The sequence below is a fragment of the Gnatocerus cornutus genome, chromosome 2 (genome assembly GCF_029298725.1).
Source record: "Gnatocerus cornutus isolate USDA-ARS CGAHR chromosome 2, icGnaCorn1.1, whole genome shotgun sequence".
NCBI classification, from domain to species: domain Eukaryota; kingdom Metazoa; phylum Arthropoda; class Insecta; order Coleoptera; family Tenebrionidae; genus Gnatocerus; species Gnatocerus cornutus.
Window position 1 is genome coordinate 15290857 of NC_142234.1, and position 24509 is coordinate 15315365.

The 24509-nt window shown below is 35.5% G+C and overlaps 1 protein-coding gene across 4 annotated transcripts in view; it reads right to left on the reverse strand.

Annotated features, from left to right (window-relative positions):
* Positions 1-216: 216 nt before the first annotated feature.
* Positions 217-24509, reverse strand: part of RhoGEF2 (Rho guanine nucleotide exchange factor 2) — a 31210-nt gene continuing 6917 nt past the window's right edge. For 2 of the 4 annotated variants that reach the window (XM_088030940.1, XM_088030937.1), the window contains 22 exons: positions 24004-24234; positions 23799-23951; positions 23541-23753; positions 23209-23495; positions 22982-23159; positions 22825-22936; positions 22618-22773; positions 22511-22570; positions 8717-8867; positions 8337-8424; positions 8231-8277; positions 6587-6664; positions 5843-6027; positions 5137-5792; positions 4849-5083; positions 4708-4795; positions 2840-3087; positions 1884-2000; positions 1600-1782; positions 1362-1552; positions 1156-1314; positions 217-1105 (listed from right to left, as the gene is read on the reverse strand). In XM_088030940.1, coding sequence (XP_087887066.1) covers positions 1079-1105; positions 1156-1314; positions 1362-1552; positions 1600-1782; positions 1884-2000; positions 2840-3087; positions 4708-4795; positions 4849-5083; positions 5137-5792; positions 5843-6027; positions 6587-6664; positions 8231-8277; positions 8337-8424; positions 8717-8867; positions 22511-22570; positions 22618-22773; positions 22825-22936; positions 22982-23159; positions 23209-23495; positions 23541-23753; positions 23799-23951; positions 24004-24234 — 3843 coding nt within the window. In that variant the 3' untranslated portion in view covers positions 217-1078. The remainder of the gene's footprint in view (positions 1106-1155; positions 1315-1361; positions 1553-1599; positions 1783-1883; positions 2001-2839; positions 3088-4707; positions 4796-4848; positions 5084-5136; positions 5793-5842; positions 6028-6586; positions 6665-8230; positions 8278-8336; positions 8425-8716; positions 8868-22510; positions 22571-22617; positions 22774-22824; positions 22937-22981; positions 23160-23208; positions 23496-23540; positions 23754-23798; positions 23952-24003; positions 24235-24509) is intronic. The other 2 variants (XM_088030938.1, XM_088030939.1) reach the window with 2 other exon arrangements.

The following is a 24509-nucleotide window of genomic DNA, read 5'->3' on the forward strand; positions in this document are numbered from 1 at the left end:
TTTAAAATTCGGCTCGTATTTGAAAAATTCCTAGCTATTCAATAATTTTCAGAACATGAATGTTGTTTTCATTTGAGCACATAATTTGAATTTTCGAGGTAAAAATTCATTCTCATTTTCCGTCAGAAATATGTGTAAAAACCTTTGGAATCTCAAAAACGAACGTACCGATTTTACGATGTGGATAACTTGAGGGGAAAACGAAAAAAGCCATAATAATTTAAATAGTTTATTATGTAGCATTATTATTTTTTATATAAATATGTGTACTTAACAATTTGTTTAATAACTGCGATGTCATTCATTATTATATAATTCGCTATAAATATGTAGTAAATACAATAAAGTAAAAAATGATACACTTTACATCTATAAATGCGATCTTATAACAAAAATGCATTAAGAAGCGGTTATACAAAAGCTAGACAACATTTAACAAGTTGTGATTATCTCATAAGATAACATTGTAAAATGAGGTAACAATTAGACAACATATATAAAACAAAACGTACATCTTAATAAACTCTTACACGAAGTCTGCAATTTTACACAATCAAATTGTTTATAACCATTAAAATAACCGCACTATGATAAAGTAACGTTAACCAGCGTTAGATGAAATAGTAAATTCACAATGACCCATCGTACTACAATGAAAGTAAAAGAACTCTTATCTGTAACAGCTACAAACAAATTGACTTTGTGGAACAGCGTAATACTTATTAATGCTAAATATACATCAATTTAAATGAATTTTAGACCGTCAAAGGCCCTGTCAAACTGAGTACTAGCGACTTATAATAATGAATAACAGTAAAAGCATTATTGCACCCATTAAAAAGAAGGGAGAAAACGTATATCATGTTCGCAATAACTTAGTAGGAAACGTTCGATAAAAATCACATTTCCTCAAGTTTTATAAAAATAACATGAATAAGAAATATACCTAGGCTCTCTTACAAGATTACCTACAAGATAATAATAATAAAATTAGCATATAACAAATATATTTTTCTTTATACAAATTGTCTGTTTATCGATATTCAAGGCCCTACAATGGGTGTTCTTACATATCACGTTAGCTCTCTGGCTCTGCTGGACTTTCCTGCAAAAACAAGAATAAAATCACACTAAAGAGAAGTTGAACACAATTACCTTAATACTGTCCAAGTCTGGTTGAGGTTCTACAGGCGAATGAGAATCATTGTCTTCGTTAGGCCCATGGAGCAGCTGTTGCTCGTGGAGACGTTCTCTCATACGAAACAGTTCCTTTCTCAACCTATCGTGTTCTTCTTGTGCTTGTTTTACGTCACTCTACAACACAAAAACTAGAAAGCGCCCAACTTTATCACTTGACTTACAAGAAGAGTAGTCAACTGAGTACTTAAAGAATTGGCAACATCCCTAACCCGACTGGCAGGAATGGAAGGGGGTAACACGCTTGGCACTACTTCCTGGCTTTGACACGTGGGGTGCTTGCCTCCGGTAGCCGAAATCGCTGTTGCTTCGGTCACATTTAAAGCTTCATTGACGGCTAGGTGCAGCTGATCCACTATAATTTTACTCGTTACGACGAGTAAACTCTAGTTGTAAACAAACCTTGGTAAACGGCAGCCAAAACCCGTTCCGCTAAGTCTTTGGAAGGCCGTGTTTCTTGGGTATCACTGGCCATATCAGCAATTAGATGGAAGTGCTCTCTGGGAATACTCAGGAAGTCGGCAACCAGTCCTTCTTTGTCTTCCAATGCCCGTCGCACTTCTTCATCTTTCCGGCGAATTTGTTCTGTTTGGAAAACATCGATAAGTTCCTCGCATACAAAACAAAACGTGCATGCACCGTGACTAATAAAGCGCCTAGTAACTGTGAATACCCAAAAAGCATACCTAGTGGAGTTAACCTCGACTCTGCAGTGTGCACTGGTGGTACTTCTACGTGGACCTGTGAAGGCTGGATGAGAGGCCACTCATCCGCTGTTATTTTCGTGTGAACACCGCCACCCTCTAAAACCATTACCGTCAAATTTCAATTTGTTTATAAGCATAAGTAGTGCTATGCTATTTTAATTTTATGAGTAATAAACGTCTATTCTGTGTTTGATACTTCACATACTTCACATATTTTAACAATTTTACATCGCGGCAATAAAATTCGATTTGCGCTTTAGTATCAAACACATAATCATCGATCAACGAATTATTTACATCAATTAAAATATATACAGGAGGGTAAAAACTTCGCAACGGAGGGAACTTCTCCGTAATATTGATAAAAACGAAATGTCTTGGTTTTTTTTTCTGGCTAAGAAGTTGCAAATACAGCTAAATAAGGAATGATGTAAAATAAAACTGTTGTAAAAATGTAAAAAAATCGTTAAACCAAACTAGTGATATTAAACTTTATTACAGTAGGAGTAAATAGCTATTAATTCCAAGTTCCAACGTCACAAAAATTTCTTCAAATGGGCTAGTTACCAATAAAAGACAACAAAAATTGAATTTTTCCAATTAATTTCGAACAACGCAAATTTCGATTTGATGAAGACATATTGCAAAATAAAATATTTTTACAGTGAATTCTTTATCTAAAAAGTATTTGAAGTAATTGAAATATGCGAAAGGATTTGCGTTGATTACTTTCCAATTTTCCTTGGCCCGTCGTCCAGTACGACACAAATTTTGTTTTAATAAAGTTTGATCGGCCATGACCTTTCAACAAATTTTGATCCGTTCATTGATATTAGCGATGATTTGTTAAAATCGATAATTTTTCGCGAAAAATTGTTACAAAGCTCTGGTTTATAAAAATATGCGTGCGGTGCAGTGCAAGCAGTCGTACGAACCTGAGGAACTTGTGACTTCTTTAGGTTCAACAGATCCTTCCTCCTGAGCATCACTGAAGGTCTCCTCTTCGTCTTCAGGCGTGTTGTCGTTTCCACCAACCGTGTCTGCTCTTTCAGCGACATCCTTCGTGCTTGGTAATTCTTGTACAGTTTCCGATTCGTCCGAATCAGGCTGTGTTTCCGACTTTTTCGTTTTCCCTTCCCTTTTGTTATGTGCGTCAGCAGCGTCCGAAAAATGCTTAAACCACCTAAAAACCAACGAAATCTGTACGTTAAACCGATTCATTAAAAAATATTTAACAACCACGACAACGAATGATTCATAACAACTCCGTTAAACCTAGTTCTGAGAAAGCCAATACATGACCGCACAATCAGAAACATACCTGTGCGAAAATAGCCAAAGTTTATTATAATACATGTTATATACAGAAACACGTGTAGGTTTGTACAAACTCTGGTCATTGGCTGTCAGCACTCAAGTTGGTTGCATATTTTAGCCAATGCCTGGTCAAAATAAAGTCGATAATTTAATGCTCACTTCACAAATTACATTGTTCCGAGCGTACCTGATTATAAGACTGCCGCGTCGTTTCTCGCCGGAAGGGCTTAGGTTTAAACTGCTCCTGCGTTCGGAATGAGACCCGCTTTGTTCTTCTTCTGTTGTAAGAGACTGCCGACGCGCCGGCACCATCGGTAAGGGTGGTGGCCACATATTACACTGCCCAGTGTACACTTTTTCATGTGTAAATATTTAAACGGTCAAGTATACAACTCACACTATTCGCTAAAAATACAGCGCAAAGCAGCGAGGGAAAAGTGATAAACTCTACTTAAATTATTAACCGCTTTTTCAAAATAAATAAACCGTCCATTTCCACGCAAAACTAATCACATTGGTACAACGTCACAGAATATATCTTGTTCTGGTAGTTGCTCACATTGAAAGTGCAAAGATACAGTAACAAAGTGGTTAACCAAGAGAGTATCACAGATACACATGTGGGTAATTAGATTTTGGTTCACTTTTCAAAGCAAAATGAGAACCTGTTTACAGTCTGTCATCATACCATAACATTCATTTCAAATAGAGCAAATTATTAAAAAACAACATTGCCCGTTCGAAACGTTAAATTAAGTACTGATGAAGTTTACTTTAAAAGTAATAAGTCAACAATTTTCACGTTACACTTTGTGCCAGAAATAAGGAGCTGGGACAAAGAAGTACCATCATCACTTCTAATTACATCCTTTATACTGATGTTTAGACCAGTTTCGTTCCCGCAAGGTCAAAACATTCCATCCATAGACACGTTTTCAGCATTATGTTCAAATTTTTGGAAACTGAATAAATATTTGAACTTTAAGAACTGATTTTTGAAAATCTTCTTTTCACCGAAACTCGTTAAGAATAAAAACGATGGATTATAAGGAATTCTCAGAAAAAATAAGAAAACTGGATCGCAATTTTTGAGGAAAATCGGAGTTGTTACTTTGCAGATTTTCTTAGAGAACGATAAAACTAAACACAATTTTTTAACATGAACTTAACTATTATAAAATTCTCCGAAATCGAATTTCTTAATATCTAGCAGCAATTTCCTGTTAAGTAAAAGTAAAATTATTATAAGTCATATTTAACTAAAGTCTAATTTATTGACCTCCCGTTTTTTTTCCATTTCTAAAATAATTAGTTGATAAGCAAAAAATGCACTGTAATATTTCAACTGCTTAATTATACTACCGAGAATTGATAATTTGAAGGCTACCTTGGCTGCCATAAAGTGTAAACAAGAAATCGCGAGCAATACACGATACCGATAGGTTTAACAGAACTGTTAACAAACTATTTCCTAACAAAACCTTACATATCTCTGGTCATATCATCCTCTGCATACAGATCATACATTTGCGTGCCATTGGTGGCAGTGTTGACTAGGAAGAGAGCTTTTTTACCTGCGGAAATAAACAAAATAAAGAAACGAAAGAAAAACTAGAGAAAAACTTACAGGCAGCGTTATTCCTTACTAATAACGTCGACATTTTTATGATTGGTGAAAGAGGTTGGGGTTGGGTTTGAGATCCCGACTGGAAGAACTTCAAGAGGAACCTGTCGCCTTCTTTGTGTAATATAACAACGGCTTCCTCAAGGAGGAGTACATGAACAGGAACTGTTCCTTTAGTGCCTCGGCGTAATTGCAAATTACCTTCCTTGATTAATTTGTACCTTGTTAGATCCAACATCTGGAAACACGATTCAAAGTGAATAAATCCAGAAGTATTTTGTGTTTACTTACTCTGAATTCTTGTGTAATCGGGTGTTCCGATCGCTCAAAATTCGTTGTATCTAAATGACGTTGTATGTCTTCAAGACGTGCTTTATTGCAAGCTACTTTCGCAGCTTCGTTGACGCACTTTAAAATGTCTTTGGAAAGTTGGTGGGCTTCTTTCAGTTTTGTCAACTCCTCTTGAGCTCGCTGACTACTATCGCCTTTTAAACTACTTATAAGACGTTCCAACAGAAGTGGATATTTTGACAGTCGTTGCATTTCAGTCGGAATTATACCTTGCAGAGGTAAACGTCTACACTGCCGCCTTTTCTCGCACTCAACGAGCAGATTATCAAACTTAGTATCTCTCTTACGCTTTTCTTTGATAAATTCGAGAGCCAGTTGTTGACGTTCACAGAAAGTGGCAGCAGCTCTCTGCAGATTCTCACCAGCGAACATTTTAACCAACATGTCTCCGAGATTACCAACAAATGGATCTTCTCGCCGCCTTTTCTTCATTTCTTTATTGAATTCTGAATGAATATGCAACATGTCTTGAATGTTAGGGAAAATTAAAGTTATTTCTTCGGCTTTCAGAACCGAATTTTCTTTTAAAGCTTTATAAAAAATGTCACAGAGCACTCGAAGATTCTTAACGTGAGAATTCTCGGTGTGAAAGAGTTCTACAGAAAAAAAAAGGTCAAATCATTGAATATTGTCGATGGGAGCTTACCGTTGATTACGTCTTGTCTTTTTTTCTCGTGTGGTTGTAGGTTACGTAGTTCTTCCTCTGGAAAGAATTTCTGCCAGTTGGATGGCTCCATTTCAGTGTCGCTCTCCCAGTCTGAGCCTCCTCGTTGGACTCCATCGGTGGTGACAACGTCCACGCTGTTGCTGGGGCTTTCGGAAAGGCGGCCACTAGTAAAAACACGGTGATTACTTCGTAAAATCACTGTTTTACTACGATTGTGATTACTTTGCACAGGACAAGCCTGCACCTAATTTGATGAATTATTACAAAGGTTGCTCGTCATTTTTGTAATTCAATTCAGGGTCACAAAAATATCAACAATAACTTCATGTAAAAAATGCGGTGTAGGCTTGTTTAATGGCAGAAAAATAAAAGGTGGGTCAAACTACACAACTTTATTGTTCCTGAAATTTTGCGATGGCTATCCTTGTCTCGATGCATGATTGTAATTATTTATATAGCCCAGTGGGCGAAACTTTCATCCTGTTTCGTGGTTTCTGTCCCCGACCTTTAAAATCGGTCATTACAATAATCCATCGAGTGACAGTTATTAGATATGTAATTAAACCCAACACTTTTGTAAATAAATAAAAGCGTACGCATTCATTCAATTTCAGATAACGCGCACGCATCTTGATGTTTTTCCTTTCATGAAAAACGCATTCATTCAAACACACGATCGAAAGGATCAGCAGAAAGCTCATTTTTCTTGATTCAACTACTTACTTGTAGGATATGCTAGAATTGGATGAACTACCGGAATCTGTATTTGACAAGCCTGGCTGATCCAAATCCACATCGCCACTACACAAATATGTAAACAGCCATTACTACCAACATTTCTATACAAGTCCTACAATAATTATCACTAGCCATATACTAAACCAAATAAAGCTAGTAAACACTATTAAGTTCCGGTCGGTTATCCCGGCAAATAATGTCATTGTAAAAGTGACTCATTGTTGAATTTATTTACATCAACTTTTGTACTAGGTTATTGACAAATAAACTTTTTAGTTTTCAGCCGATTCTCCATCTTTAAATTCGTTTCAGGTAATGTTAAATTGATGTTATCGATACTCTCATCGTTTATCTTTTAGGTACAGTAATCTCGACAATGGCGTCCGAATCAAGTATTGATTACACGACAAAGCTTCAAACACTCGTGGGGCAACAGAGAACGAAAGTTTAAAAACTCATTCTGGAGATGCGGCGGAGTCAAACATCCTGGAATGGTTCGGCAAAATTATGTTTCTTTATTTCGTTTTGCTAACAAAAAATTCGGCATTTTAAGAAACGTAATAAAGAATGGTACACATTTCCTAATTGTTTTGTAATTTTTGGCATGTAATCAATTTTGTGTCGAGTCCACTGTGTATTTTTGTAGCGGCTTCAAGAGACGACCGATTTCGAGGCCCAAATTATACTGTTTCCCTCGTTATTCACAAAAGGAAAATTAGATTTTAAAACATACAATTACGGGTTTGTGAGAAAATTCACTCCAACGGAACGACGAAAAACTTTAACGATTTTTGTTAGAGTTTTTATTCAAATTCAGCATTTGTGACAGAAATAGTAATGAAAAGGATCACGTTTTCGGTAAATGCCATCTTAAACCGTCGTCCCTTTGATTAATTGCTTGCAAAGTATTGATTAACCATCCATATACTTATTAAGTAGATAATAAAAATGTGTTGGAAAATATTGAACAATAACCCAATACAAAGGATACCTAGCACTTCCAAGTTGCTAAACATAGATAACAAAAATAATCCTTGCAGCTTGTAATAAATATTTACAAAACTGAAAATTAAGGTAGACTATTTGCATTTTCAAAGAGAACTCGAATGCCGAGCATACTTTGTCGAGCGAGAATTTCAAAAGCAACATTATAAATAAATAGCCTGGAATTAATCTCGCGAGTTGCATTCGTGTCCCCCTCAGGAAAGCAAGGTATGAAAGCGCATTTTATTCTATAAATGGATTGATAAGACACCTTTCCGATACTATCACGAAACTGAAATCGGGGTTGGTCATTGCAAATTATTAGCATCCATCTAACGGAAGGTCACTTCACTATCAAAACAAATTAAAACAACTCGTTTGTACAAACAGTAACAAGTGTGATATGTATTTTTTGTACTGAAGGTTCAGTTTTAAAATAGAAGCTACATTTGATATAGTAGACCCCGATCGCGAAAAAAACGAGACGAAACAGAGACTGTCACTGAAATTCCAATGTTGGCCCGGCGGCACGATCTATAGACATAGGAGGTATCGCATGCGCGCTGAGGGGGCGGCAACCGGTATTGCTTCCATGAAGGGGGGTGAAAAACTGCAAGGATTAGCAAAAGATCCAAATGAACTCACCTTGTGGTATTATGAGAAGGATCGCTGATATTCCGTCTTTGTTTTCGCTGAAAATCATAAAATTGACTTTGCATGCTGTAATGACTTTATTGACATTAAAACTTACCTTCTCGGACTGTTCTTTTACGCTTTCTGATCGGTTTATGTTGCTACTCGCTCGTTTCTTGTTGGAAGAAGGAGGAAAACTAGTAGCGCTGAAACAAAACACGTTTCATATAACTCCCACGCTTCAGAGATTAAAAGTGGCAAAACACTACCCTACATCCTCATCGTGATTCCATTTATATGATCTAAATGACATATTTACATCAAGTTTGCACAATAATTCACTTGTATCAGTCACAATTCGCACTGTGCCCCTGTGATATCTGACACATTACTAAATTTCACGATATCGGTATTTATCTTTATCAAAATTATATGCGTGTCAACTCAAGTACAACACATTTTTTTTATACACCTCTTATCTAATTTCTATCAACTTACTTGTCAGGAGTGGAAGTGTCGCTCTCTTGCTTATGTTGACCATGATCTACGCTAGTTGTACCCTCGGCGCTTTTGGGGGCTTCTTCTCGAACTATGTCTGGGCGTCGATCAGAACCACTGCGCGAAACTGGCTGACTGGGCTTAGTATCTCCTAAAACAAAAACAAAACTTTAATAAATTTCTATACAAATCCAAAGAAAACGTGTATGATTCATAAAGGAAAACTTGAACAGGTTCGAGCAATTAAATGTTTTGAAATTGTTTATAATAGAATAGATTTTTAATGAGTTTGGCGCAATACTAAACATGAAAAAATATAATTGTTTCGTAATTATGAATAGTGGGAATAACTTGATTTCTGTTAACATTAGAGATTTACATACATGTTGTCAAGCTTGGATTATGTCATTGAAAAAGTATTCAGCACAGAAAACAAGTTTTTGACAAATTAGACTATATCATTATGATGCATCAGAGTGTTTGTTTTGAACAAAAAGCGAGTTATCCTTAGATTTATTTAAAATCTACAGGAAAATGTGAACCGGCGTATGTTTGTTTATATGGCAATTTCTTAAAACAGCTAAATATACATTTACAGAGAAGTTTTATAGAATTTGTTTTTTCTTGCAAGTTTCAAAAGTTTGAGTGAGGTAATATTTAATTCAAGTAATGTTTATATTACGTTGCAATTAAAATCTTGTTTTAGCCATAAACATTGAATGGGAATCGGAACTAAAAATGTTTTTATACCGAATTGGATATCGTTATCACTGGCTAAACGTGGCAATTACATCATCGTATTACATGAGATTGAAATCTGAATATTGACAATTTGATAATTTGGGTGATGTTTTGCAGGACTTTACAAAGGTACTTTGTTGAACGCTTTATCATTGTAATTTAATAAAACTGTGTTGACATTAGAATTAGAACTGTGCTGGAATTTCTGACTGAATGTTTTATCTTTCATCAGCTGATGTCAACGAACGTAATGGGCATTTAACTAGGCAAATTATCAGTGTTGAAGAGATTTTGTACGGTATTATTATTCTTTTCGTCACAAACGACGTTTTTTAAAGCGGTGATTTTAACTGAATTTTGTTCTTACTCTCTCTAATTCATTAGCACTGGTTTCATGGTAAACCAAATTTATCAAATTAGTGAATATTATTACAGTAAAGTTTGGTGAGCATAAATGCGAATTGGCAACTTTCGAATTCTTTTATTCTTTTTTTGCTATAATTTTTTACTCGAATATTAGAGAGAACAGGTGGAAAATTTAATTAAAATCTCAAAGTTCGGTAATCCGTAGAACCAAGTTTGCCGTCTACAACACGCCATGTTTGTAAACAAAGTTTACTAGCCTTAACATTGCTCTTAAAATTATGTTTTAAAATAAATACGCGAAAAATAAATAAATCTTCTTTTCGACAACCATAAATATAGCTAATAACAACATAAAAACAGTCTGACGCATTTGCTGAAATTTAGACGAGTTAAACACCCCCAATTACATCATACCGTCACGCATCGAATCCGAACTAAAAAAAAACGTGTACTGTAATCCGCAAGAGACACCCATTAAAGAGAAAGTTACTTTGGTATGCAGATTTCATTGCAACTTTTTCCAACACAATAAACCAGTTCTGACTTAAGATTCATAATTCAAATAAGTTTATTAATGACGCAAATACCTATTGATTCGCTCCCGTTGTGTGGTGCGTCTTCCGCCACCGTGGCAATTTTCTGAGAGCCACCAAATTTATTTCTAAGTCCGCCGAAAGCAATAAAATCGAATTCGTCTTTGCACTTCTCTTCTGAATTACGACTGGAACGCATTTTCCAAAGACTCAGGTTGATGGCACTGCTCGATTTCGCTTTGGCTAGGAGAGGTTTTTTTGTGTCTCCTGCATCGATTGAACCGGTGTTAGATTTTATTAAGCCGAATGTTCGGCTGCGAACTTGTTCCAGGTTGGAAGATTGTCGGATTAGGCGAAAATCGGAATTCAATGGTTTTCTTAATTCTACCCCTTCCGGGATTCGTTCGCAGTTTGTGCTTTTTTTAGAAACGTTAGTTTTGGAAGGTAGAATCCCGTTGTTTTCGGTTTTTGTTTTGTATATTTTTGATTTCACTCTTTTTAAGTAGGAGTTCGTTTCTGAGTTTTGCTTGGTTTGTGCTTGTTCCGAGTTTTTAGCGTTTTTAGCTTCTTTGGTGTTGTTCATGAGTGGATAACTGGAACCTTTTTTGTGTTTGGTTTTAGACTCGGAATTTCCTTTTTCTGCGGCTTTGGAAGATTCTTTAACAGTCTTAAGTACAGTACAGTCTGAGTGTCTAAAGTTTAAATTTTCCAAGCTATTTGTGGTTTTAAGAGTACCATGTCTAAACAAATCACTCAATCGTCTTCCTTTTTTGGCTTTATCACTGGTGAATTCCTCGGAAACGAGGATTCCGTCTAGTCCTCCAGCCAACAAGGCACTATTCGCCCCATTTTCTATAACAAATCCATCACTATATCTCTTCTGATGGGTGTTTTTGAGGTTCTGCTCAACGACTTCGGTCGAAACATTTGTCCTCAACACAACATCTGCTAATTCGAGGTCGTCGGTTGAAATGATGTCATTCCTATCGACATTATCAGATGGTGCAACAGAGGAGGTGTTGGAGGTTTTCTCAACAACCTTTTTGCTTCCGCGATTCCGGTGTTTTCCGGATTTCTGTTGCTTCTTTCCGGGAGCGCTTTCAGCTTCTGGGTTTGCTGACTGACCGTTCACAGTCTTTGCGTTTTTTTGCTTCCGGTTCGTTATCTTATTTTTGAATGATGTCATGTTGGTGTTACGCACATCCGCTTGTTTCGACCACATAATTGAGTTCGATGGACAATTTGTTGAATTAACTTTTTCTGCAAATTTTCATTTTGCACACGCCGTGTTTGGTCACTTTCTCGGTTGCCGACCGATGTTTAACACGTTGCAATTTTAGAGCTTTATTTGCCAACAATCACTGTATTATTACAGTAGAGAGCACCCACATCCGGCGATCTGATTGGAATTTTTAATGCCTTATTTATGATTTTTATGGTTTGATTCAAAAGTCCAGGATTTTAAGGCCGTGAAATTCAGTTCACTCAACGTAATTGGCGTTAATTCGTTCAGTGTATACCAAAGAATTCGGTGAATAAGACGATAATACGAAATGATATAATGTACAGTTAATTAACCGAACCGACGATGAGTAGATCGATAAATATTGACGAACATTGGTGGCACTGTTTTAAAATTGAAAACACGTTTCCGGTTGTTGCAAACTGCCCGGAAAATCCGTGCGACATAAGACCACTTCACACACTATTTGTTGTCATGCCCTGTGTTGTCATGGCGGCATATAACCTCACTTCCACCGCCCAATAGTTGTCAGTGTCACTTTCAACGATCACTAGAATTCCAATCATATGATTCAATAGGCGATAGGCAAGGGGTACCTGAGGAGATCACTTTTCTACTCGCGAAACTACCGGCGAAACTATTAAGTAAAACCAACAGTAACCGTTTCTTTGTCTGAGTTCACGTTGGCCAGACAACAACTGGCGAACTAAAAACATCACCAGCAAGCACTAAAACGTTCGCCCCGCGTTGCGTTTCCAGACATTTTGCCGCACAAGGCTCAAATCCCCACCGCGCTACGTTTTCTTCGCTTATCAAGCCATTACTAATGCCGACATGATAAGGCTATGTATTTTGCGAATTCATGATAAATGCACCGATGTTTCCTTAAAATTGAAAAAGTGTCGAGAAGGAAAGGCAACATTACACTACAATCCGATTGATTTGATTGCTTGTACTTTGACCGTTTATTATTCCTACAAAAACAAACATCTTAACACCACTCCAAATAACATCATAAAATCTCCAGGAGTTTTCCGAACACTGCGATTTAATTAGACAATCGTGTACAAAACTCGTTCGGATCACCATTAATTTCATTGTGTCGCACTCAATCTTTCAATCGTTTAATCACAGTAGAGAAATCCAACCATAAAATACTGTTAAAACCATCATAAACGTAATAAATAACCTTCGCAACTTCATGTAGCCGATTGTGGCTTGAAACAAATTTACGACCACCGCCAGATAAACAAAAACAGCAGAATATTACGGCTTGTTAAAAGGAACAAGACAGATTGAGAAACATTCCCGAAAGCAGACCGTGCGGCTTCTTTATCTTCGGTCTATTCTGCACTAGCTCGCTTTGCACCTGCTTTCGATGGTTCATGGGATATCCGGACAGGTATCAAGAAATAACGTCTACGTTTTCTTATACGATTAGCATCTCACAGTGTCCTATTTGCTTTGCCTAAAACTCTTATCCTGTACATGGAAGATAAATTTACGTCACGTGTACATAACAAACAAAACTCACAATCAATAAACAATTTGAACACAATTATTTTTCCTCGTCACTTCTGAGCTTCCTCATGTATGACGATTGGTTATTCGTTTATAGCACCCGTATCCGCTACTGATTTTAGAAATTGGGTACATTGCCTGTATAAATTCGGCTTTTATTCATTAAACCCATTAAAATTTATCACGACAATGAAATGCGCAATAATACCAACTGTAATTTAATTAACATGAAGTGTCGCTACAACTGGATGTCTATAAATGATTGTAGTAACGGTTATTGCATCGTTATAATTACAATATTCGCGAAACAAACATGTTCATGGATGAATCAACTTCGCTGAAATAATCTCAAAAATGTGGATCAATTTCACCTAAAACAATGAAACGCTTTTTGAATACGACTCAAATCGACTCGCTGATTGTGTTTCCTTATAAAGCAAACAATGTCATTTGCAAACTGATAATTTTATTCACTTTGAGATGTCAAAAACCTTTCTTGTATGTTATGACAATTATTATAGAGACTATAAATATCTATTCGACGGAAATCCGGAGCCTGGAGGGATATGCAACCATTAAGGTAAAGGAAACAAATATTCCAAAAAAGTTTTAGCGCTGAAGTATAAAGTGCTTAAAAAATAAATAAAGGATTCAAAGGTGAAACGAGCGACAGCAAAATTGCTTCTGTAATACTTATTTTAATGTTAGAGCCATAATTAGATCGACCAATATTGTATGTTTTTGTACCACACTTGTTGGAAGTTGTGCTTTTACGTGGGTAGGCTATTAATTGATCTGTGATTAGATTTGTTCATTTTTATCCATGTTCTGTGCTGATTCATTGCCTATTTTTTCGTTGAGAGCCATTGGCTTTGGAATTTGAAAAGTGTTGGTAGCCCTGTCTATCAATTTGAGGTTAAATTATCAAAGTCAAACTCCCTCAGTGTCAATAATGTTTCATAGAACACCAATAAGAGAAATATTTACATAAATGTATTAATGATTCACGTTCGGTAGAAGTAACTAAATTTAGTAACTTTTATTTTTGAGCTGTGTAACTAAGGTTACAATTTTTCTAGTGTAATGTTTTGCAAAACAGATGTCATCCAAATGACAGTTTTTGGTTTGTCATTAAAGGTAAATATTTATTTTCCAAACGAAAAAGAAGAGCTCCGAATCAAATTCAACTAGTTCATCGATTTCATCTTCTGAATTTGACTTTGTTAGTGTTACAATGACTGGTGGAATATTGTCTACAGCTGCGTCTCCCATGAGTGCTGTCTAGTCTTGCATAATTAATTTTTCGCAGTGTGAAACAAAGTTTTACCAGTTGTTTGGTGTGTTTTGCGAAATTGATTTTAACCATAAATTTCTGACTTTGTTCCTTCCGATCCTGTTTTCTTCCTTTTGAAACTGCTTGTCTTGTAATAGTTGATTCCATCTCGTTGTATTGTCAAATTTGAATGACAAATTTATTTGATAGACAATGATGCCAATGTTTAATTCCTAGTTATTTCAGAAATTTAACGTAGCTACACAAAAGTATCTATTAGTTAGTTCTACCGAACGTGAATCGCTAATACTTGCAGTTTCAGTTTTTCTGAAGTCTAATCTCACAAGTTGACAGCTATAAAAGTGGCAAACAAGATTTTTTTTAATCCAAGACATGCATCAGAATTGCAAAGGTGACTGAAGATTTTTTTTTTTTTATTTTATCGCTGGATATAAAAGGTTTCGCAAACACAAAATTTGTAATGATTATGATTTTATACAAATTATATGAATTAAATACATTTAATAGAGTAATTATGTAAATTTTATTATTGGCAAAAAATGCAATCGAGATGGTTTCTCCTTTCGATGCTGTTGAAAAAGCGTAGGTACCTGGTGAGCGAGTGCATTGGAATTCACTTATAAACTACCTTGAAATATGATTTACGATTTCTTAAATATTCCAAATTTATATTAAACCGAACTCGGTGCATAAACAAAGCAAAGTTCTACAGTTTCTTCTGGAGAATACATTTCAGCAGTCGCGGTGTAATTAGAACAACTGCATTTCTTATTACAGCTACAGGCGCCAGACTAATGACCTAAAATTTTCTCCAATATTTACATCCAAAAATAAGTTTGTGACGGATTTCGGGGCATTTTCTTCACGTGAAAACAAATGTACAGGGGCGATAAGTAAGTGATGTCATAATCTATAAATAATAATCACGTACGAAACCTAAAAGTAAATTTGCAGAATAATTATCACATCACTTTACATCACTTATCCTCCATTTTACGACAGGGTGTAGCTACGGTCATTAAATTATTATATTATATTGCTAAAAGCAAGCTTTCACTAATTTACGAATAGTTTCGCTTCAACCTCACTTAATTGAATGGAAAATTGAATTTTCAATTCGCTTTCAGGCTCTCAATAAAAGAATTTCAAAATACAATTACGGCATCGATAACCAATAATGTGATAACACTGTGATGGTGAGAAGGTAATTGCAGATTTATGGAAGATTCACCCCAGTTTGATTAAAATCGCAATCGTTTCATAAAAAAGAATAAACAGAGACTGCCGCCCACAAAACATTATAACCGGATGTGGATGTTGTAGTTGGGGGCTATTTTTGGATGCTCGGAAGAACATGACTGCTTTAAATCGATGCAAGAGACGCCGGTGCGGTACGAGGGATGGATCGGGTGGCGGTTTATTATTATGTATGTTCTATTACCTATTCCTCATTACGTAAACTGTAACCTGAACATACGTAATCACTAAAAATATAAATTTACCTCCGGAACTATGGGCTGTGTTTACTTTAATCCGTCACATTCAGAAGAAAAACGACCCCGTGGTTGAAACATAGTCATTTCATAACTCTTCTCAATAGACAGGATATTTTAATCTTTTTCATATCATAACAAACACACCGACTCCCGCTTCCTTCCTTATGAATGAACAACCGTTCAATCGACATTAGCTGACGTCAAAGATGTGCGTCGTCAATGTCGCCACACCTGGTAGCATCAACAACCGTTCGTGAAAGAACTGCCAAGTTTCAAAATATAAGCAAGTGACGAGTGCATACTTGTTCAAATGAACATCTTTAAACAGCGCGAAACTATCATTAGTTTAAATACCAGATGTCTGCCTCCAAACGCGTCTTTGACCTGGGCAACGGCTTGGCGGTCATTATTCATTTCATGAAAAAATTGCACAATAAAAGGTTTTTCACTCTTACCATGACACGAAATACTGGTATCTTTCATTTTCTGTAAACATCCTTTTTCAAGTTTGAGTATTGTAACATGTTGAGACAATCACTTCACCTTACAGAATTTTTCACAATGACAGTTTAAAAATGAACTATTGAACATTAATACTGACAACGAGGTGTTAATCTAATAAACATGTAATCGTAATAACGAAACAAATGTTTACCAGTCTTTTTAATCTCCCATCAATCACAGAAAAGAATGTCAAAGGGTATTTATATGGAGATTAACAATACTTTCATTTTCATTTTGACAGTTTAATAATATTGTGAGTTCCATTCTCATTTTATTATAGCTAAATGCATTGAAACTGCAACTACAAAAGGTTGACAGACTTTCGGATATTAATGATTATTACAGAAATGGGGGCTAATTACAATTCACTGCCAATCGGTTTATTTCATGGATCAGTAGAAATAATTATTTTTTGGGCTAATTCTTGATAAAAACACATAGAAAGAATGAAATTTAGCAGATCAATAATGCATGTTCTTTAAACCTTGTCATGCCTTATTAACAGCAAATTTATTTCCAATGGTTAGAACAAGATGAAATTCAAGGATAGAGTCAAAATGTAATGTGTAGCTGTCTAATTTAACATACATTAAACAAATTGAAATGTACTTGACAAGGCAATAGTTAAATAGAAAATTCACACCTAATTTTTTAATTTTAATTAAAAGTTCTATACGATGAGCCTAGCCTGGATGATACACTAATGCAACCCAAAATATTTCTTTAATGCCTTCGTAGACGTTTTTTAAATAGATTTCGTTACAAATTAGTTCTTGTGGATAACAAATGAAAAAATGCGTCCAAGAGCAAACGTATTTTGGGTTGCATCAAATCAGCGATGCTCGTAAAAGTAATTTTTTATTTTGTCGTTTTTGTCGACCGTCCTTTAATTTCTTTTTTTGTAAATTTACCTCCGGGCTTAATTTTATAATGATTTTTAATTTAACTGACATAAAACCCACTCAATTTCCAGAATTTTACAAAAAGATAAAATTGTTTTTACATTTATAGAAAAATAGACACTATTCCGATTTCATATGCGTATATTAAACCAAAATTGTCATTTACACGAGATTTATGTGAGCTAAGCTGAATATCAAGGCATGAAATAAAAACTCAACTTCATTCGCAATTAAAACTATGAATTATGTCTTTGTTTAAAGAGGCAGTTTTTTTCTTTATGTCACATAGTTTCACGTTGTAAAGGTAAACATTAACACCAATTACATCAAATAAAAAACAATTTCAACGTTTTTATAGGATAATCCTTTTTTTGGATTATTACTGTTGATTACGATCAGTTTGTCGTCAAAATTTCAGTTAGTTCCTTGCAAGCATTCGTGTAAAAAGCAGTTACAGTAAAGTTTTCTATATTTTCTACATAAAAACTAATTGACTAGCGAGATAACAAGACACAAAATAGTTGTAAACACATTTAAACTTGTTAACCACCCTAAGAATTGCTCTTTTACGAGTTCAAAATTCGTAGATCACTAATTTCGAGATAATGGTATTCATGAGATTATCAGACCAAATTAGTAACCAAGTGACAAGTTTATATTAAAATTTTTAGAAAAATGATGTATGTGAACTTGAACAAAGATTAATTTATTGTGGTAAAGTGTGTGTTTTATTAATAAATATTTGTAACAAATGTTGAAATTTTCCAAGTTTTCCGACTCGAAAATTCAAACAGGTATTACAGACGTCAATTGAATTTGTTGGATCAAAAAACCCACCCGCCGGCCGCCTTTAAAATAACGAGGCATGTCTTTGATTGAAAACGTCTTTTGTTTGTCAAGTCAAGTAAGTTTAGAAAATATTGATCAAGGAACTTCGGAGAGTAACCACTTCCGAAACTAATTGGAAAGCTTTTATGACTTCTGCGTTGCAGTTTGCTACATTTCAGAACGAACTTCACAACCTCAATGTCGGCAAAAAAATGAAAGACATCCCGAGGCTCATTTTGGTAATATTGCGGGCCCTTTTCACTGTTATCTTCGTAAATATACATCTAAATGATAACAAAAGGAAAAGTATGCACTCAAATATTTGAAAATGATAATATCTCGAGTTATTACAAATTTTTTACCTTTTGTAGATATAATAGAAATGATGCTAATTTTTATCGTTTATCTACATGTGCAAATTGTGGTTTGTTATAGTTAAATATCTTTCGAAACGACACTATTGCAACATGTCTGTGAATTAATTCTACGAATTTACAATGCTAATGTGATCACTCCAATTAATGAGAATTGCAGATATTTTTGTTCAAACTTATTTACGATATTATGCTTCCAACAAAAAGGAACCGTCATAAATTCTCCAAGTAGGCTTTTGCATTAAAATTATCTCTATAGGAAAGATTTGGAAGGCGCCTTTCGTAGCCTCCACAATTCATTCCTTGGCGTACGTGCTATTTATTGTTAAACGAACGTTATATGCACTACGCACATGGGACATGAGTTATTTTGGTTCGTTTGGTCCAATCCATACATTCTGGTCAATTACATAAAAGAATTTAAAAATAGCACATCTGGGAGCATCCCTCTCTCAACGAACGGAATCGATTGTATGTAAACTAGTCGTTTTAGGAATTCCGAACAGAAAACATTTTTTTCCATCTCAAGCAATTCGTCAAGCGTCAGTTTATTTACCTGAGTTAGACGAACCAGATCCCCAATTGGGTAATTTCAGCAACTTCTTGAAACTGCTGGATCTCTTCAAACTACCAGACCGAGCAGTGTAATCCTGAGCCTCCATAAAATCAGATTTTCGAGCACCCCACACACTTTGCACATAAACTTACGATTTCAAGTTCATACATCACGTTTGTGATTGGGTTTTTACAAAGTAAGCTCGGATTGTCGGAAATATAATAATTCTGCGCTGATTAGATAAAGGTAAGGAAATAACTAACTGGAAATCTTGCCGATTGCCGAAATATTATAAATGATCTATTTATAGTCAAACCCACAGGAAATGCGGAGGTGATACAATCGCTAATTTAACATGTTTAGCAGAGCCGTTGAAAAGTTTGAAAAATGCGCATTGGCACATCCATTGCAAGTGAAAACCAACAGCACTTCTTCTTTCTAACACTCGTCATATCAAGAGCGCTTCTTCAGTGAGCACGGACTTCATAAAATGTGCAAATTTGTCATAAAAAGCAACACCAGCGGATTCTTGTTATATTCGGATCCAATTACGAGACTTATTGCACAAAGACTTTACGACTTTGTGACTTTTAAACAGTGTAGGTCTAAACACCATTATTTTACTACACAGCAGTTAATTGAATAAAGATAACAACTTCGATATGATCCAATTATATGTCGGTTCAATCCAATCGATAATTCCTAAGATCTCAATTTAATTACACCTGAACCCCCGGCTATCATTTCTTCAGTTTTTCGCGAAAATGGGGAATACCCCACTAGTGCACGCCGACTTGTTTTGGTACAGGAAAACTGCACTGCCGGTCCGCCACTACTGCAATTATCTCATCGTTCTCGACAGGAAATGCGCGAATTGTAAACTCCATTTATAGCAAAATAGAAGGAGGGAAACAAATTGGAAGTCACTCACTCCTAGTCACTAAAATTAAATAACCAAGTGAACTTGAGATGCGCGTATTTCACCACACTAACCTAACCTAAGCAGACACTCAAATAACACCGTTTCGTTTTCGTTCCGTCCGCGTGTAATCTACCGAACAAGACCGCGCAGGGCTACCGTGAACTGTGCGCCGATCTCTAATTTCGTGAATTGCATAAAACTCCCAATGAAGGGCCTGTTGACAAAGGGCACTCGTGAAAAGCTACTACCTGGACCTGACCCTTTGCAATTCTGGTTTAACTCTGGCTCTGGTCAACGGCGTTCCTACCGCACTTAATTCATGCAAATGTAATTATTGAAGAGGTTCATCCAGTCGGTTTTCAGAGGTAAAAACAACACGAAAAATAAAAGGACACACTGCCAACAAGAATCGATAAAGGTCACATCTGATGAATTTCAAATATTAAGACTATTTTTATCTTGAATGGAACCGGCATTTTCAGGGAAAAGAATTACGAGTGCTCAATCTAATTAATCAAGAGCAACAACGCGTTACAGAGAAATGGACTTTGAAACAATAGTCCCATTAAATTAAATATTAAAATGTGATTTATTAATTTGTATTCGCAAGCGTTAATTCAGTTTATATAATCGGCTATAGAGAACACGCTCTGTTTAAAGTTTAAACGATTGTTGTTACCAATTTCTATTTTTAACAAGTTGACCAATATCTTGTTTGCAAACAAATTTACCAAAATATTATTCAAATGCTACATCGAAAATTATAATCAATCAAATTTTTATAGGACCTTTTTTTAGGACATAATACTCATATAATAAAAAGAGAACAACCGTGTTGTCCCAGACATATCTATAAATCTAAATAACGATCTTTTTGCGTCGCGGCGCTATATTACGTATAGGTAATAAAAACAATCATTTAGTAACAGTTATACATATTCGAAAATAACTTCTTGGACTTTAATCTTTTACAATGAAATAGGAGCCAAAACGAAAACCAAAAAAAGTAGAATGACGAACAAATCGACATTCCAAATATGTATTTTATCAAATGATTTCCTCAAAACTATAATCGTTTGCTTGGATTATATCATGTTTATCCCGGGATTATCGTTTTTCCATCACACTGATAACACCATCGGAAAATAATCTTTTGTACATATAGGCGAGCTGTATATCTTTAGAGATTTCAAGAATTTGCGATTTATTTACCTACTTATGTTTTTTCCAGAAAAAAATTATGGGAGATGAGGGCATTCCAAAATGCATTTATAAACAACTCAGTATGTCTATGACATAATACTTTTTAATAAGTATGTCAAACAACAGAATTTTTTTTTTCAAGATTTTTTGCTTCCTTTTGGTCCTGATTAAGAAAAATTAAACCTTTCTTGCATAATTTTTGTAAAATTAAAATTTCCCTAACATCGACTACAAAACAGCGTATGAAATTCACAGAAGGTATACCACCAGGGCATTAGCGTAGTGTTAAAACAATTATCCGATATCATCAAAAATCAATCATCAAAAACAATTCTCAGTTTACATTTTTTGCTCCCACGACGACACAAGACCTTGTAATCAAAATTTAATGTAACATGGTACCAAATCAATTTCAATTCAGCGAAAACTCATTGTAATTTTTTAATTGACTGCTCGTGTTATTATGAATACATACCCATGGAAAGCTGAAACAATCGTTCCTTAGCAGAATTAGATTCTTATTATAAAAATAACAAAAAAAAACACCAAATGGGATTAAAAATGACTTTGGTTGTATATTTATTTACTTTTACTTTACAATCTGTATTGTAACTTCATACTTTCAAAAAAATATTGACCTAAATCGAAGACAATGCATGGTGTCACTTTAGCGAGAAAGATCTTACTTTACACCGTATAAAAGTGTCTGGTTTCACACTTTGGGTTTTCATATTTGTATTATCGTAAATTTAGAAGAGACGAAGTTTGTAGGAGCAGTAGTTATAATATTGACATCCTTGGTGTCATTGTGCTCATAACTAGAAAACTTCTGTTTATCTGTACACGCGTAATGTTGAAAAAAAGTTTTAATGACGTTACACAACAAACCATTTCCTGTAAGAAAACGTGGAATTGCATTCATATAAACTTTACGCCTTTTTTACAATTTGTATAGATGAATACATTTATGAAAAATAAAAAATTCTGACGTCATTAAAAAGTAAATTTGCTGTACACCGGTACTTCCAAACAATAAAAATTTAATAACCGACGACTATAAATACTTGCGCCCGCCTACAACTAACATCACAAGTAAATGTACCTAATCGTTCTAGTTATGGAACTCGGTGACCATGACATTATTCTATTTAATTTACCCTACAAAAAGGTTGTTTTCCGATAAATTAAGTTACAGTATTCACGAACATGTATCAATGAACAGACAACTTCATTAATACAACTCTCATGGTCGGAAAAATTGTTGGCCGCCTAACGCTTATCGCAAGTTATATAAAGTTCAAAAAAACTTACCGCTTTCACTGAAATCGAAACTATTTTCCTTCTCCTCTGCCTGCCTTCTTTCCCTCTCCACTATAAAAACAATGTTACTAAGAATACAAACTTGTCTACGATCTTACTTAGAATGAAATGTGAACTGTGTTTACGCCTGTTGTCATTATTTTCATGTCGTATACGAATAAATTTTCCTATTCCACGATCCTTTTTATTGATTGGTCCTGGACATGTATCGTCGTACAACTTGACGCACAAACGATGGAGATTGATCAGACAAACTGCAATATTTTTTTAGTACATTTTATTGCGGTGATAAGTTATTATGTTACCAGAACACTGATAGCCTTGTGGTCCTATTCCATAAATAATTTGATGGCAATTGTTACAAACTATCACAGTATAATAATGTTGTGCTACATATTGGTGTCCTTTAACGTTCAACTAAAATAAAAAAAATAAATGATGAACCAACATTCTCCCTGTTACCTTTCTAGAATATCTTATAAACTTTGTGCGGAACGACTTCTCTTTGTTTACGAAAGTTGGGCACCGATCGATGGTATGCGCGGCTGGTCGAATAGCAAAGATTCGAGTTAAAACTGTCGTGAGAGCAGCAGCTGTGTAATAACGTTTTGGGTCGTAATTTTCTTTTTCAATTTCCTCTCTACAACACTTCAGTTAGAACTAACTTCATTTCAGATGAGGTAACTTACAAAAACGGTTCCAATTTTTCTAAAAATAAGCTTTCGTACAATTTCGTTTCTTTGGTCTTGTCATTGTAGATCTCTGAAAGCACTTGATCCGTTGGGCCAAAAATCGTACCAAGTCCAGCAGTACGTTTTTGTTGGAAGTCGACCAGTTGTTTGGTCAACTCTTCTTTGGCCCGCGAACGCGCCTTCCAAAAAATTTTCCTAAGGATTTCTTCTTTGTCAAATTCGCGGGTAAGAACATCATCGATTTCACGAGCGATGTTTTCGTCCACGTTCCCCAAGCGAAGAGGCTGGAAGAGTCATTGCAACGATGGTTACCAGTACCAGGTACTTACCGCTCCGGGAACTAGAAAACAAGAGTGAATTTCGAAGGCCCATTTTCGCATTTCTTTCGCGTTGCCCTCTTTGTATAAATCAGTGAGCAAGTAAAAGAGAAGACTATTTGGATCTGAATTTGACAAGATGTAGTTCATGAACACAGCCAAGTGTGGTAAGCGCTCCCATAATCGAGACAGGGATTTGAAGTGACCGTGGTCCTCCAACTGACCCTTAAAAAACAGTTAGACACGTCTACGTTGATATAATCGACTTACAGATTCTTGATCTGAGATTTCGTCATCCTCCATGCTGATAATAGGTTGTTGCGTGGTCTGTGGCGTAGCGGCATGAATGGGCGAACTATTTGCTAAAATTCGATTTACGCCTCTGAACGGAGAGATTTCCGGCGAGGAACAATCGGGAACAGTCTAATAAAAAACACTGAATAAAAATCAACATTTTGAGCGTTCATTTTTTTACCTCATCGAATGTATTTTCGGCACTTTCGGTGTAGGGTCTTCTTCTCGACGAAGGAGGACTCGGGTACGGCGGAGGAGGAGTTCCTGGAGGAGTGTCTGCAGTGTCCCAGCCTTCCTGCCTCAGATCATTCATACTCTCTGAGGAAACTAATTTTCGAGATGGGTCGGCTGAAGATAGCGTTGAAAGAGATTCGGGACTAGATTTGGTGCGGTGATGAGTTGGATTTGGAGACTGTAACACGAAACCGCGTTTGATAAACAGAAGAAAAATTATAACTTCCCTTTATTCAAAAAAGACGCTAGAAAATTTTTGAATTTTTTATTTTGTGGTTTTAACTCAATCGATTTGAAATTTAGTGTGTGAATTTGATATTATCTACAAGTTATTTACTGAGAAAGTTTGACTTAAAAATGAACACGAGTCAAACCGGATTAAAAAGATTCTGGAAAAACATTAGCAAAGTGTTATCACTGATGTGAATGGATCAATGCTAGTGCAAAGAGAGG